This window comes from Mesoplodon densirostris, chromosome 10 (assembly GCF_025265405.1).
Source record: "Mesoplodon densirostris isolate mMesDen1 chromosome 10, mMesDen1 primary haplotype, whole genome shotgun sequence".
Taxonomy (NCBI): Eukaryota; Metazoa; Chordata; class Mammalia; order Artiodactyla; family Ziphiidae; genus Mesoplodon; species Mesoplodon densirostris.
This window is the reverse complement of record NC_082670.1, coordinates 2797632-2811105: the sequence shown is the minus strand read 5'-3', so window position 1 is coordinate 2811105 and position 13474 is coordinate 2797632. Positions and strand designations below refer to the sequence as shown.

At 53.5% G+C, this 13474-nt stretch overlaps 1 protein-coding gene across 3 annotated transcripts; it reads left to right on the top strand.

Annotated features, from left to right (window-relative positions):
* The first annotated feature begins 18 nt into the window (after positions 1-18).
* Positions 19-12388, top strand: SERPINB6 (serpin family B member 6). Of its 3 annotated transcripts, none has more exons than XM_060110032.1 (7): positions 19-128; positions 5971-6145; positions 8090-8239; positions 8969-9086; positions 10024-10166; positions 11501-11656; positions 11873-12388. In XM_060110032.1, exons 2-7 carry the CDS (start codon positions 5981-5983, stop codon positions 12275-12277), a joined length of 1137 nt encoding a protein of 378 aa, XP_059966015.1. In that variant the 5' UTR covers positions 19-128; positions 5971-5980; the 3' UTR covers positions 12278-12388. The 3 variants fall into 3 exon arrangements, with proteins under 3 accessions (XP_059966015.1, XP_059966014.1, XP_059966016.1); XM_060110031.1 differs by lacking the exon at positions 19-128 and adding an exon at positions 262-398; XM_060110033.1 differs by lacking the exon at positions 19-128 and adding an exon at positions 411-647.
* Positions 12389-13474: the final 1086 nt, after the last annotated feature.

Below are 13474 nucleotides of genomic sequence, written 5' to 3'. Positions count from 1 at the left end.
GCCCCACCCGGCCCCGCCCCGCCCCTCCCGCCCGGCCCCGCCCCGCCCGCCTCCCGGCCGCGGTACTTGAGGCCCCCGGAGCCGTTGTCCCCTCCGCTGCCGGCCTGCCCGCTCCGGCCGCGCGCTCGGTGAGTGTCCGGGGCCTCGGGCCGTGGCGTTGGGCCTGCGCGCGAGGCGGGGAGGCGGGCGGGCGGCCGGGTCGTGACCGCTGAGGACCGGAGGGGTGGGCGGGGGCGCGCGTCCAGCTGGGGTTCCGTTTCGGATCCGGCGGAAGTGACGGCGTGGTGAGTGTGGCGGCCGCCGCCGCCCGGGACGCAGAGGACCCTCGGTCTCGCCCACGCTCGCATGGGGGCGGCGTCGAGCCTCCCCGGGGGCCACTCCTGGCCCCGCGCGCACAGGTGACCCCTCGCGGGCGCGCGCCGCAGGGCGCCGGGCGTTGGGAGCCCGGGCGTGGGTGGGGCTGGGGCCCGAGAGAAGCCCGGGTGGGTGCCCAGGCGGCCCCGCTGCCCAGCGGTCTCCCGCCCACAGGGTGGCCGGAGCTCAGGCGCTTTCGGGGGCCTCAGGCCTGCGAAGATAATCGTGAGGACCATTCCAGATCCTGGCACGTCTGTTGTTTGTTAAACTCGCTGCAGGCACAGTGTTACAAGGTTAGGCATCTTCAGGGCTAAGAGGACCGGGGAGAGGTTTTAGTCATACCCTGGGGCTGCGCGTGCTGGATGAGGTTGGCTCTTCAGTTGCTTTCTTCCCCCCCCCCCATAAAGCTCAGTTTTGAGGGAGAGAGTATGGAAAATTAGTCCTCACATGCCGCCAGGAATACGCGGGTGCTGGGGGAAGCTGGGTCAGTGTTGGCACGGTCCCTCCCGGCCCTGTTGGTGTGTCTTATGGCCGAGTGGGGAGGGGGAGTGTGAAAAGTAGCCTCTGGACTGAGGTCCTGTGGCGGCGTTGCCGCGGCTCAGAGATGTGCCCCGGGATTAGCAGGAAGGGCTGTGGTTCTCAGGGTTCTGGGTGTGTCCCGCTCTTCCCCACCGCTCGTGAGTGCCTGCATCCCCGGCGTTAGGCCACCCCAGAGAAGGGTCACAGTTTTAGTCATACTTGGTCATGTAAGCTGAGTATTTAAAAGTAATATATGAGGCCAGTTCCAATCTACGGCATTTTGTTACAGTTCAGCTTGTTGTGGGGTAACTCCAACCAGCAACCATAGAGTGAAATTAGAGTGAATGGAATCACCATTCTTTTCTGCTTATACAAAGAGTGGCCTACATCACACCAAGTGTTTGTCGTTAGACCCCAGGGAAGGCCACACACCTTACACTGCCAAGCTTGCTGGACCTGAGATCAGGCCTGGACATCAGCAGAAAGAAAATAACGTGTAGTTCTACCCACCATTTATTGAATACCCGCTGTGTTCCAGGCATTAGTTTATCTAATCCTCATAGTAAACTTATAAAGTAGAAGGAATCATCCCGTTTACGTATTAGACAACACATACACACACATTGCCCCAGAGACCAGGTGGGGACAAAGCAGGAGCCCAGGTCTCCATTAAACCAATCTTTAATAGTAAATCCTCTAGGAAATTAAGGCATCCTAATCCAAGAAGACAAGAAGCACAATTAAATAGTGACACCTTAAAAAATTATTAAGACTTGATCAGTTGAATTAAACCAATTATGCACATTAACAGCCGAAGGTTACTGATGGTGCCACAGGGAAAAAATGGTGCCAAAGGTAGATTTGTTAGACTTGTTTTATACACACACACACACACACACACACACACACACACATACACATATGACACTGTTCATTAATGAAACCTTAATTCTGGTTTTTATGTTCATGATTAAATATATTTTAAAAGGCATATTGTTACTGAAGCTGTAAATAATTTTGAAATATATGATGAATTTAACAAGTGTGTGTGTGCATGTGTGTATATGAAGGACACTTCTGGCTCTCTTATCTACAGAAGCTAAAAAAGTAGGGGCTTGGAAAGCTGTTGATACGTGTTGTGTTTGCTGTGTGATCCTGTGACATGTGTATCGTTGTTACTGGTATGTGCATTGAATAGAGAAGAGCTGTCCCTCAATACAAAAACCCCACTAGATTGGCTATAATTTCCTTTGATATCTGGAATGTCTTCATGGTAAACTGTTTGAATTTGGTCTTATTTTTCTTTCTTTTTTAGGATTAAGACCTCTTTAATCTTTTTATGATTAATTATTAAGGATTTATATATTATTGCAAAGTGATCATAAAAATCCATTTATGATTATGTGGCAGGTTATTATCAAATTCACATTTCAGGACAGACAAGAGGGATCTTAATAAATGGGACTTGGAGTTTGGACATTTATTTCACAATTAGCAGAGGAACCGGGTAATGGGCGAAGAAATGGCTTTTAATGTTTTTCTCTGCTCACAAAAATAGTTCGTAGATTTGTGACCATGTGTTTAGCACCTTCCTTTCATAAAAACCCTGCTAAAATGACAATGAAGGAGCCTTGTGAAGCGTCAAAAACACAAGGACAGAGAAGGGAGAGAGGTGACAAAGAGTGGACAAGAGAGGTCAGAGGTCTTGGAGGAGGGAAGTGACCAGGGGAGGGGCTGAGTGCCGAGGAGGGGAAACAGACCAGAAGGGGCGGACAGGCTCAACGTTGGGGCCCAAGCGCCAGCAAAGGCAGGGGTGAAGTGCAGGGCTGCAAACGGGGCCTGGGTAGGAAGCGTGTCCACAGACTGAGGTGACCCCCACAGGCCACCTACTGTGCAACGGACAGCCACCCTCCCTGCCTTACCCAGAACCCAGTAGGAGATCAGGTCTCACCCCTGCAGGATCTGATGCGTGAACTCAGGGACCCCCAGGCATTGGACTGAGAGGAGGGGATTACGGATCCCGTAGAAACCCCCCGGCCCCTACCCCGCCTGCAGCCAGACCAGGGGGCTCCTCCATTTGCTGGTTGCTCAGTAAAAAAAAAGCTACTGACCCCTTGATCGCACACATCCTGCCATGTGAGCAGTTTCCAACCTCGTTTTGTGTTTCCCTCTTAAATATAACTGACATCCCAGGATCATCAAGCATTTGTGGAAAGCCTGTGTATGAAAGAGACCCAAATAATATAAACACCAGCACAATAGCAGAAGACCCCAGGAGAAGAGAGACGATACAGGCAGCAGAAGACAACACCACAGACTGTGATGGACGTTCTCCGGGGAACTGGGGGGGGGGGCGGGGAGGCAGTAAAGAAGGAACAGCAGAGAACAAGGAGTCTTTAGGAATTAAAGGTATAATGGCTGAGACTGGAAAAAAATCAGTAGAAAGACTGCAAGAGAAAGTCATGAGTATCTTCCAGAAAATGGAACAAGACGTCATTGTGATGGAAAATGCAAGAGAGAGGCAGATCCACCGCACGCAGCGAGCAGCCGTGCAGTCCCACGTGCCCACAGATACCAGCTTCTGTGCCTGCCACTCGTGCAGGTAGGAGGCCCAGAAAAAGAGAACAGTCAGTCTGCAGGGAACTGACAAGTGCCTTAAAAGTTCCCAGAGAGGGACTTCCCTGGCGGTCCAGTGGTTAAGACTCTGCGCTTCCAATGCAGGAGGCCCGGGTTCGATCCCTGGTTGGGGAGCTAAGATCCCACGTGCCTCACGGTGTGGCCAAAAAATGGGGGGAAAAAAAAGTTCAGTTCCCAGAGAGGAAGGGAAATTTTCTTGATTTGCTAGATTGAAAGGGCCCACCAAGCGCACGGCAAAATGAGTAAACGGGGCCCATCGATGGAGGCTGCCAAACCGTCAATCATAGGGGATGGTAGAATAAAGACATCTTCAGACATGCAAGAAGTCAAAATGTGTGTATTCTGTCTTAGAAAGCTATTGGACGATTCGCTTCATCAAAGAAGGGAGTAAACCATGAAGCAGGAAGACATTGGGCCCAAAGGAGTGTCTGGGGGGTCAGCAGTGCTCAAGATGAAGAGCAGTGAGTCCAGAGTGGAACCACGGGGATGGCGTGGCCGGCAGACAGTGGGGTCCACACATCGGTACAACCGACGAGGAGGCTGGTACCACTGCAGCCCGGACGGGCGTCTCTGAGTTCAGCTGTGTTTGAGGAAGGTCGGGGGTGGGGTGGTGGATGAAAAGTTGACGCGGTGTCTCCCCTTCACAGCGCGGTGTGTGAGGGGCTTGGAAGGAAACATCTGCCCAGCTTCGCCGCAGCAGCACCAAGACTTACGCGCTCCTTGAGGAGTCAAGGGTTCGGTTTTGTGCTTTACAACTTTTCCATGAAGCCAAGAGAGGGGCTGAAACTTGGTATCTTTGGACTGGGAAAAAAATTCAAAATGGATGTAAGACCTGTAAAGGGAGGGTGTTGGAGATCAACATCTCAAAGTAAAGTAAATTAAAGAGAAGCCCACCAGCCCCCACTTTGTGACAATTTGATCACCAAGAAGAAAACAAACATCCACTAATTGAAATACCTTGTTTGTAAAAAATCGTGTGTCTGTTAATAAGCTCAGATGAGGCAAACAAGATGAGCTTTAAAAAGGCACAAGAGAGTTTCAGTCCTGTTTCCGCATTTTGGGGTGGCCTGCCCCGAACCCCATCAGCACGCAGATTATCTGGTGTATCCCCTTCCTCATGCAGGGAGCAGAAATCAAGTAACTGACGCAGGGTGCCAGAGCTGGGACTGTGAACCTGGTCTCCGTGCCTTTTCCTCTGAGTCTCCTGCTTTGTTTTTCCCAGTTTAGTATTTAAGACCAAAGCTGCTTTCTGTTGAAGAACTATTGATCTTTCACCTCTAATTCCCTTCACACAATACACAGAAGTACACTGATTTCTCCACGGCCCCAGTAGATACCATGGGCTGGCCAGGCCACTGCTTTCCTAGGTGGGGGGTGATGAGGGCAGGTGTGTTTTTCGAGATCAGTGACAGAAAGGTCAGAGCCTGAAACAAATTTGCTGGACATTACCAGAGACAGGGTGCTTTATTAATGGCGTCTCTTAGGTTGGCATTTCCATTGGAATCAACACTCCTTCAACATCTGAGGGAGAAATGCATGCAGATGGCAAAATAGAGTCTTGGATGGGTGGGGAGGGGGCTCGTGGGACATCTCCTTGGCCAGGTGACCTTGCAGCAGACCTAACACACACAGGGCCCTACACCCCTGTCCTTACTCAGTTCATGGAGGGCCATGGGGCTGCAGCGTCTCCTGGTGGACTGGCCGTCTTGGTGGCCCTGTCCCCAGGCCAGAGGATGACCCGTGCGGTGTGTGGGGGGGGTCTTGAGTCGTGACGTCTGACTGCATCAGGGATGCTAGAGGCTGTGCTTCTTGCGTGAGTCCCCAAGTGCCCTCGTCCAGAACCGGGCAAGGAGGGCCTGGGCCTGGGGGGCAGCAGGGGCCTGGGGACAGGGCCTTTGACTTGGGCTTTGGCACAAGCTGAGGTCTCATAGAAGGAGAACTGGACGTCAGAGGTGTTTGTTTTTAAGGCTTTCGTGCCTCTTTGTACGTGATTTGATTTGTCTTTTACCTTAAGGCTTCAGGTTATCCTAAAGGGGGGCCTTGCTCCCGCATTACAAAAACATTCAACCATCTTTTCTTGTGTAACTGTGTGGTTGGATTTATCATTTTGAATGATTTTTAAATTATAAAATAATACATATAGGCCCTTAAACACACCAAACAATATAGAAATGAAAGCAAAAGCGAACAGCTGCTTCCCCGATTCCACCCCCAGCAAGTACCCAGGATGGGGGTCCTCCCACTCTCTCTCTGTCTTATCACATCACTGTTCAACTGTGTTCACTAAATGTTAGAAAAAACCCACAAAGTAATTCTGAGGCCCCCGCAAAAGAAATCGAGTTTTGTGCCTGTACCTATTGCTGAACCAAAGTGTCAGTGGTAACTTTTAACAGCAGAGTGAGACACGGCCGACGTGTAGCCTAAATTTACGCGACACTGATTTTAAATCCATCGTTTCAGACTCGCCACCATGGATGCTCTGTCGGAAGCAAACGGCACCTTTGCCTTGACCCTTTTGAAACATCTGGGTGAAGACAACTCGAAAAATGTGTTTATCTCACCCATAAGCATCTCCTCTGCCCTGGCCATGGTCTTCATGGGGGCAAAGGGAAACACCGCGGCCCAGATGTCCCAGGTATGTACCTGAAACCAGTTCTGGGCGATGGTAAATGCTGTTACTTTCTCAGTTGAGTTGGTCCTCCATGTTTCAAATCCCAAAGGCCTTGCTCTTGACACATAACTCCCTCTGTGCTGCCCTGTCCCCTGGGCCTCCCGCACCATGTCTCTTTGGCAGGTGGCCGGGCCTTCCTGACAGCTCAGTACCTGGCTTCCAGGAGGACACACTTGAATGAGCAAGTGCTCATCCAGCCTCTGCTCTGATGTGCTGGCCAAGGCCCGGCTGGCGAGGCCAGCCCTGCAGTGAAGCCCGGACCGGCCCGAGGCGGGCTGCGCGGGGCATGAAGGTCCAGCTCCTGGGGCCACCTCTGGCCGTAGTCTGTCCTCTGGCCCCGCTAAGCATTCACAGCCTCCCGAGGCCCAGGGTCTCATCCCTTCTCGGGGCCAGGCTCGGGCTGCCAAGTCCAGGAGGAACGGGGCTGTTGAGGCTCCTGGGTGCAGAGCTCCGTGAACTAAAGGGACCGATCATCCGCCGCCCCACTCCTGGCCCACCCTGGAGAGACAGGGAGGGCTCACCCTGTGCCGTGGGGAGGTGTCCGTGTGCTCAGGCTGACGAGTCCCAGGTTGAGTGGCCTAAGCAGCAGCAGTTTGCTTCCTCGCAGCTCTGGAGGCTGGGTGTCTGGGATCGAGGCTGCTTCTGAACCGTGTGGGTCTCTAATAGCAGCTTGAATTCTGCTTCCCTGAGCAGGGACACGGGCACAAGCTCGTGAGGCGGGGCTCTGTTGGGCTGGGGGACAACGTCCCAAAGCCCTTTGTCTGGCTGAGAGGGCCTCGGGGCCGGCCTCGATCTCCAATGTTTAATAAAGTGTCCTGATCCTGCCCTTGAGGCCTGTGCTTTTGAGTTTGACCTCTGCCCTGAGGCCGTCACCTACTTTCAGAATCATTTGCCAGCTGGAGAGGCTGGGAGTGAGAAACATTTTCACTTTCTACCCAGCAAGTCCTGGGTTGCAAATATTTCCTTTAAATTCTGCTTGACAAGGAAATAGCTCCCTCTTCAGCTATCTTTCTCTTCCCTCGCGCTTTCCCAGGCGGCTACCGATGCCGCATTCTTCCCGGGCATCTCCTTTGCCAGATACACGATTCCCCGGGGAGAGGGCCAGCCTTCCCACCGCTGCAGGTGGCAGTGGTTTCCGCACTGTCCTTCCAGCCTCAGCCAGCTGCTGGGTCCAAAGCCAGCACCCACGTTCTAGCTTCGTGTTACAGCAGAACCACGCCTGGACAGCTGCCTGGACCTTCTATGGCTGCAAAAGAAACAGCCCCGCAGCTGAGTGGATGGGAATGACGATGCTAGCTTTTCAGCCTCTGGCCTGGCCCCGTGGTGCCCGCTGGGCTCACTCGTGATCTAGGAAGGGCCTTGGTGCTGGCTGTTGGCTGGGGCCTCCGTCCTCCCACAAGGAGCTCTCCCCGGGCATTGTTGGCTCCCCAGGGCTGCCCGCGAGGCCCCCAACGGGATAGCGGGGACTCTCTTAGGCTGTGAGGGCTGGGGGACGAGACGGCGAATGTGGAGCTGCCGGGCCGTTTTCGGCCCAGGCCTGGAACAGTCACCTCTCCTGTGTTCTGCTGGTCAGAGCACGTCCCAGGGCCAGCCCAGACCCAAGGCCGCGGCGTGTGTGTGCAGAGACGGGAGGCCTGGCGGGCAGCCTTGTCTGCAGACAGACCACAGGAGTGGGCGCACGGAACTGGGCTTGCAAAGGGGCATTTCTGCTCCTGCCGTCACTTCTCGGACTCCCTGCAGGAGGGAGGCTGGGTGGCTTCCAGGAAGCATTGTGTCTTTAACTGGGTGAATCTCGTTTTAAGCTGCAGTGAGGATCAGTGTGGTCCTTAGGCTGACTTCAGTGTCGTATCCATTTCCCGTAGTCAGGGCACACTGAAGTTGTGTGTTTTTATCTGTTTTTGATTTCAGGCACTTTCTCTAAGCAGAAGCAGCAGCGGAGGTGGAGATGTCCACCAGGATTTCCAGAACCTTCTCACCGAAGTTAACAGGACCGGCACACAGTACTTGCTCAGAACCGCCAACAGGCTCTTCGGAGAGAAGACTTATGATTTCCTCCCAGTAAGTCATACTCGCTGCTTTTACTAAGAAGGTAGAGACCAAGGCGGCAGGGAGGTGGCAGGGGGGACCTTGTGGTGCAGCAGAGGGCCTGTGGGCTGAGACGCACACGGGTGGGGTGATGCAGGACCCCACGCACTGCCGTCCGCGATGGCAGCCACTGGACACGCAGCTACTTATGTCCCAGTGTCGTTAATTCAACGCAGATGAAGTGAAGTATTCACTGCCCCAGTGGCACCAGCTGCAGCTCAAGTGCCCGTAGCCGCAGGTGGAACCCTTCTGAACGGTGTGGATTTAGCACCTCACCGCGAGTGCTGAGGAAGTGGTGGCGTGGGGTGCAGGTTTCCCATGTTAACGTGGGACAATGGGCCCTGGTTCACGGCCAGCGGTTCTGAAACACCGAGGGAGCAGTGGCCTCACCGTGGTAGGAGCCCACTGGGCACGGCCGTGGCCCTGCAGCTGCTGCATCTCAGTGCCAGCATCCTGACCTCGCTGGTGCGGCGTCCATGGCATTTATTTGACATACAGACCATTATTTTTCTTAGTTTGTGTTTATTATTAAATGTAGCTGAAGACTGAGAAAGGATTTAAGGTGAATTCCTCGCATTCATTTGTACATTACACATGTAAACCATAAAATTATCAACGTTCTGATTTGCTGTGGTGAGGAAGTAAGCTCTTGGCGTTGATTGTTTTTGCATCCATGCGATTATGTTGCTCTGTGTCTCCTAGTCTTTCAAAGATTCCTGCCGCAAATTCTACCAAGCAGAGATGGAAGAGCTCGACTTTATCAGCGCTGCGGAGGAATCCAGGAAGCACATAAACACCTGGGTAGCCCAAAGGACAGAAGGTGAAGATATGTTGTTATTTCTGCTTTCGTGGTATTTTCTAATTAATTTTATTGGAGTATAGTTGATTTACAGTGTGGTGGTAGTTTCAGGTGTACAGCAAAGCAAATCAGTTATACCTATACATAGATCCACTCTTTTTTTAGATTCTTTTCCCATATAGGTCATTACAGAGTATTCAGTCGAGTTCCCTGTGCTGTACAGGAGGTGTTTTCATCGTATGTTAATTAATCTTATTGTCAGTTCCTTCACAAGACCATCAAATGTAAACAGGAATGATTTTTTCTCTCTGAGTAACTGTAAACTTTAAAAGTCTACTTTTGAAATACAATCAGTGTATAATTATTCTCTCTAGCCTTTTCCCTCTCCTCATCAATGTTTGGTGCACCTCTTCCCGAACAATCTTCACTTTAATTTTTTTCTTGTTGTTGTTAATGTTAATATAATCTTTCTTTTCGCAAAGACTGTAAAGAAACATTTGGTTGCAGGTCTCAAGCTGCCTGCCTGTCCAGCACTGCTTGAGCTCTGCGGGTTACTGAGCATCATTGCAGGACACTTGGTTAAGTCCTCATCTACCTGCGGCTCTTAATGTAAATGTTCTCCACACAAGCTACAGCCTCTCACCTTCAGGACAATCCCCTGAATCGGAGACATCCACCGTTCCTTTCTCTCTCACTGTGAATTATCCTGCACATAACATACTACTTTGTTCATTTTTATGTTTTGTTCAACCGATGGTGTTTTTCTGACCAGAGCTTTAAAAGTTTTTGTCGCTGCCTTTGTTTTAGGGGCCAGTCTCCCTGTACATGGTTGTTTGGGGGACGGCGAGCGCCTTCATCTGTGCACTTGGCCCCTCAAGAAGACGGCCCAGTGCATGTCGTCCCGATGCCTCTGTCAGGAAGCCCTTTAGCTAACTGGTTCTTTAATTCTTCTTTTCAGGGAAAATTATAGACCTGCTGTCTCCAGATTCAGTGGACTCCAGGACTTCTCTGGTTCTCGTGAACGCCATCTACTTCAAAGGAAACTGGGAGAATCAGTTTAACAAACAGCACACCAAGGAAAGGCCGTTCAGAGTCAGCAAGGTGAATATGGGTACTTCACAGTAACAGAGGAGGTTCTTGGAAACAGTCCCTGTGTTCACATTGATTTATAGAACGTGCGAGAAGGCTGACCTCAAGTAACTGGTGCTTCGTGTGGCCTTAGGCAGCCCAGCATCCGGTCTCCCGGCAAACCTGGGGCCTTCTTCTCGCCCTGCCCCTCCTCTACTGTGTCATCAAACGTGGTCCATGGGCTTCCCTGGTGGCGCAAGTGGTTGAGAGTCCGCCTGCTGATGCAGGTGACACGGGTTCGTGCCCCGGTCTGGGAGGATCCCACATGCTGCGGAGCAGCTGCGCCCGTGAGCCATGGCCACTGAGCCTGCGCGTCCGGAGCCTGTGCGCCGCAACGGGAGAGGCCACAACAGTGAGAAGCCTGCGTACCGCAAAAAAAAAAAACAAAAACGTGGTCCATGCTGCCGCTGGGCATTCTGTCTGTATCGCACGTCCCATGGTGTAGCTCTCAGGCTTAGGGTCCTTCCTGGCTTCCCAGAACTGTTGAGATCAAGTTCAAACTCCAGACTGTGGCACATGAAGCTCTCTGTGGCCCCGGATCCTACCCATGTCTCTGTCTTCACTCTGTCAGTACCTGTATATCCCCCTTTCCTCTCCAGCGGCGTCTGGAAGCCTCCCTCGCAGTGCCCCCAGCCCGGTTTGTGTACCCCTCCTCTGAGCTCTCACAGAGAGCTGTGGCACCGATCTCCCGGGACCCCTCTAGCCCCTGTGCAAATGCAGGACCAGGGAGGTCACTTGGGAGTTGTCACGATGACCGGGGCGGGGCTGGCAGCAGTGGGGGTGGGAAGCACAACCTTTGTGTCTTAAAAGTGGAGCCAGCGTGGTTTGTAATGAGTCAGATGTGGGGTGTGAAGGACAGGGGTCAAGGACACTCCAGGGACACTCCTGGGGTGAATGGTGTTGCCGTCAACTGACATGGGGAAAATTATAGTTGGAGCAGCCGTGGAGGGGACACGAGGAGCCAGCGTGAGAAGTGACACTGGAGGTTTCTGTTACGTCCAAATGCACGTGTTGAGTAGGCAGTAAAATAGATGCATCTGGAGTATGGGAGGGAGGTCCCAGCCAGGAGTATAAATGTGGGAATTCAAAGTCACGGGGCTGAGGTCACCGGCAGAAAAGCAGCATGAGGCCTGAGACCTGGGTGCACCAGGGTGTGGAGGCGGAAGCAGTGAAGGTGAGCTGGCAAAAGAGAGGGGACTGGTGTGGTGTCTGGAAGCCAACAAAGTGTTTCTGGGGCCCAGAGTGGCCGGCTCTGCTGACTCGTCCAGTGTCTTGTTTCAACATCCTGTTTATCCATTCCTTTACAGAATGTGGAGAAGCCTGTGCAAATGATGTTTATGAAATCCACCTTTAAAATGACCTACATCCCAGAGATATTCACGAAGATTCTGGTGCTTCCCTACGTCGGCAGCGAGCTCAATATGATCATCATGCTTCCCGATGAAAACACCGATTTGAAAACGGTAACTAAGCAGTAATCGCACCGTGGGGGAAAGGGGGTCACGTCTGAATCCCTGCCCGGCAGGCTCCCCACCTCCCAGTGGGAACCCTTTCTGAAGCCGGCACGACTCCCCTGGCCGCCCCCTCAAACCCACGGCGCGGCGCGTGCGGGCCACAGCAGACGGTCCCGCTGGGCAGCGTTGCTCTGGACCCGAAGCCCTTCTACTCACCTCTTCTAGGTGGAAAAGGAACTCACTTATGAGAAATTCGTCGAGTGGACGAGTCCGGACCTGATGGACGAGGAGGAGGTGGAGGTGTCCCTGCCCAAGTTTAAGCTGCAGGAGAGCTACGACATGGAGGGCGTGCTCCGCGCCCTGGGCGTGACCGATGCCTTCGAGAGCGCCAGGGCCGACTTCTCCGCGATGTCGTCCCGGAGCAACCTGTGCCTGTCCCGGGTCGCGCACAAGGCCTTTGTGGAGGTCGACGAGGCGGGCACAGAGGCGGCCGCCGCCACCGCCGCGGTCCTGATGCTGCGCTGCGCCAGGATCACCCCCAGGTTCTGTGCCGACCACCCTTTCCTCTTCTTTATCCAGCACAGCAAGACTCGCGCACTTCTGTTCTGCGGCCGGCTCAGCTGCCCGTGAGGAGGCGGCCCCGCTGGGTCCTGCTGGCCCGCTTTCCCTGGTACTCCGTGACGTGCCTGCGACCCGAAGTGGCCTTGGCGACAGTCCAGAAATAAAGGGGCTGATCGAGAACGCCTGTGTCTGTGTGTTTGCATGCCCCGTGCCCACTAGGACCTGCATTGCCAGTCGGGGGAGGGTGGTCACGCTTGGCGAGTGCCCCTGCTCTGAGGGGCGCCCCTCCGCCCTCAGCGTCCAGGCCTCAGCGAGAGCAGGTGCTTCCCCTCTCCTCTGCTCAGTGGCCCCTGTTCGTGAGAGAACAGAGAGAAGCAGAGGCTACGGCAGCCACGGGGAGCAGGCCGCCGAGACCCTCAGCGGGAGTTCTGTTCCAAAACGTGTTGTGAGCCCTCCAGAAACCAGCACAGAGGTGGGGAGAGCCAGTGACCCAGACCCGTGAGAGGTCAGTCCCATTTCCAGCTGTGTCTGCACTTCGAGGGGTCCGCGGTCACAGACCTCTTCAGATGCACAACCACCCACTTTCCCTGAAAATGCTTAATTGCCACCAGGGGCCAGAGACGAGCAGACAGGTCCTGTTCACAGTAACGGAAGAGTTTAAGACCACTTTATGGATATACGCCAGGTGACTTTCTATCCGGTTGCAAGTACTAGAGATAAAGAGGGGGCTAAGGTTTCTGCAGCCACTTGTGTTACCTGCTGGAGACGTGATCCCGGTTCTCAGCTGATGCTGTTGTTCAGGTGGAGAGCTGCGCCGTGTTCCAGGCCAGCCACCAGGCCTCCTCCGCTGCCCTAGTTGCCGTCATTAGGAGCTGGGCTCCCGCTAACATAACGATGCGATGCATATTTTCATTCTGCCTCCGGTCTGCTTCCCCTGTTGAGCCCAAGCCAGTGACTTAGCCGTGGGGAGAGACAGACTGAGGAGATGTTGCCATTATGAGTGGGGTGGGTGAGAAGGGGAAGGGCCGTGTCGTCAGCGCCATCTTGCCCCGCACAGCTCTGTTTGCACCTGTGGCGTGTAGCGCAGTGGTCTGACCATCCAGGTTTCGAGGCATCTGTCCTTCCTTTCCCTGGATGAGAACCCTCGGGCCCATCAGCAGGAAGTTGTGAAAACGAACGCAGTGGTCCCGTCTGTCGCAGACCTATAATACAGGTAGACCTCTGCCAGGTGAAGTCCTAACACACGTGGAATAAACCATGTGATGC

Excerpts from the sequence above, each read along its gene's own strand:
- SERPINB6 (XM_060110031.1), top strand. The coding sequence starts at position 346 with ATGGGGGCGGCGTCGAGCCTCCCCGGGGGCCACTCCTGGCCCCGCGCG. Across the intron at positions 6,146-8,089 it reads CCGCGGCCCAGATGTCCCAG|GCACTTTCTCTAAGCAGAAG; the intron begins GTATGTACCTGA and ends TTTTGATTTCAG. Across the intron at positions 11,657-11,872 it reads AAAACACCGATTTGAAAACG|GTGGAAAAGGAACTCACTTA; the intron begins GTAACTAAGCAG and ends CACCTCTTCTAG.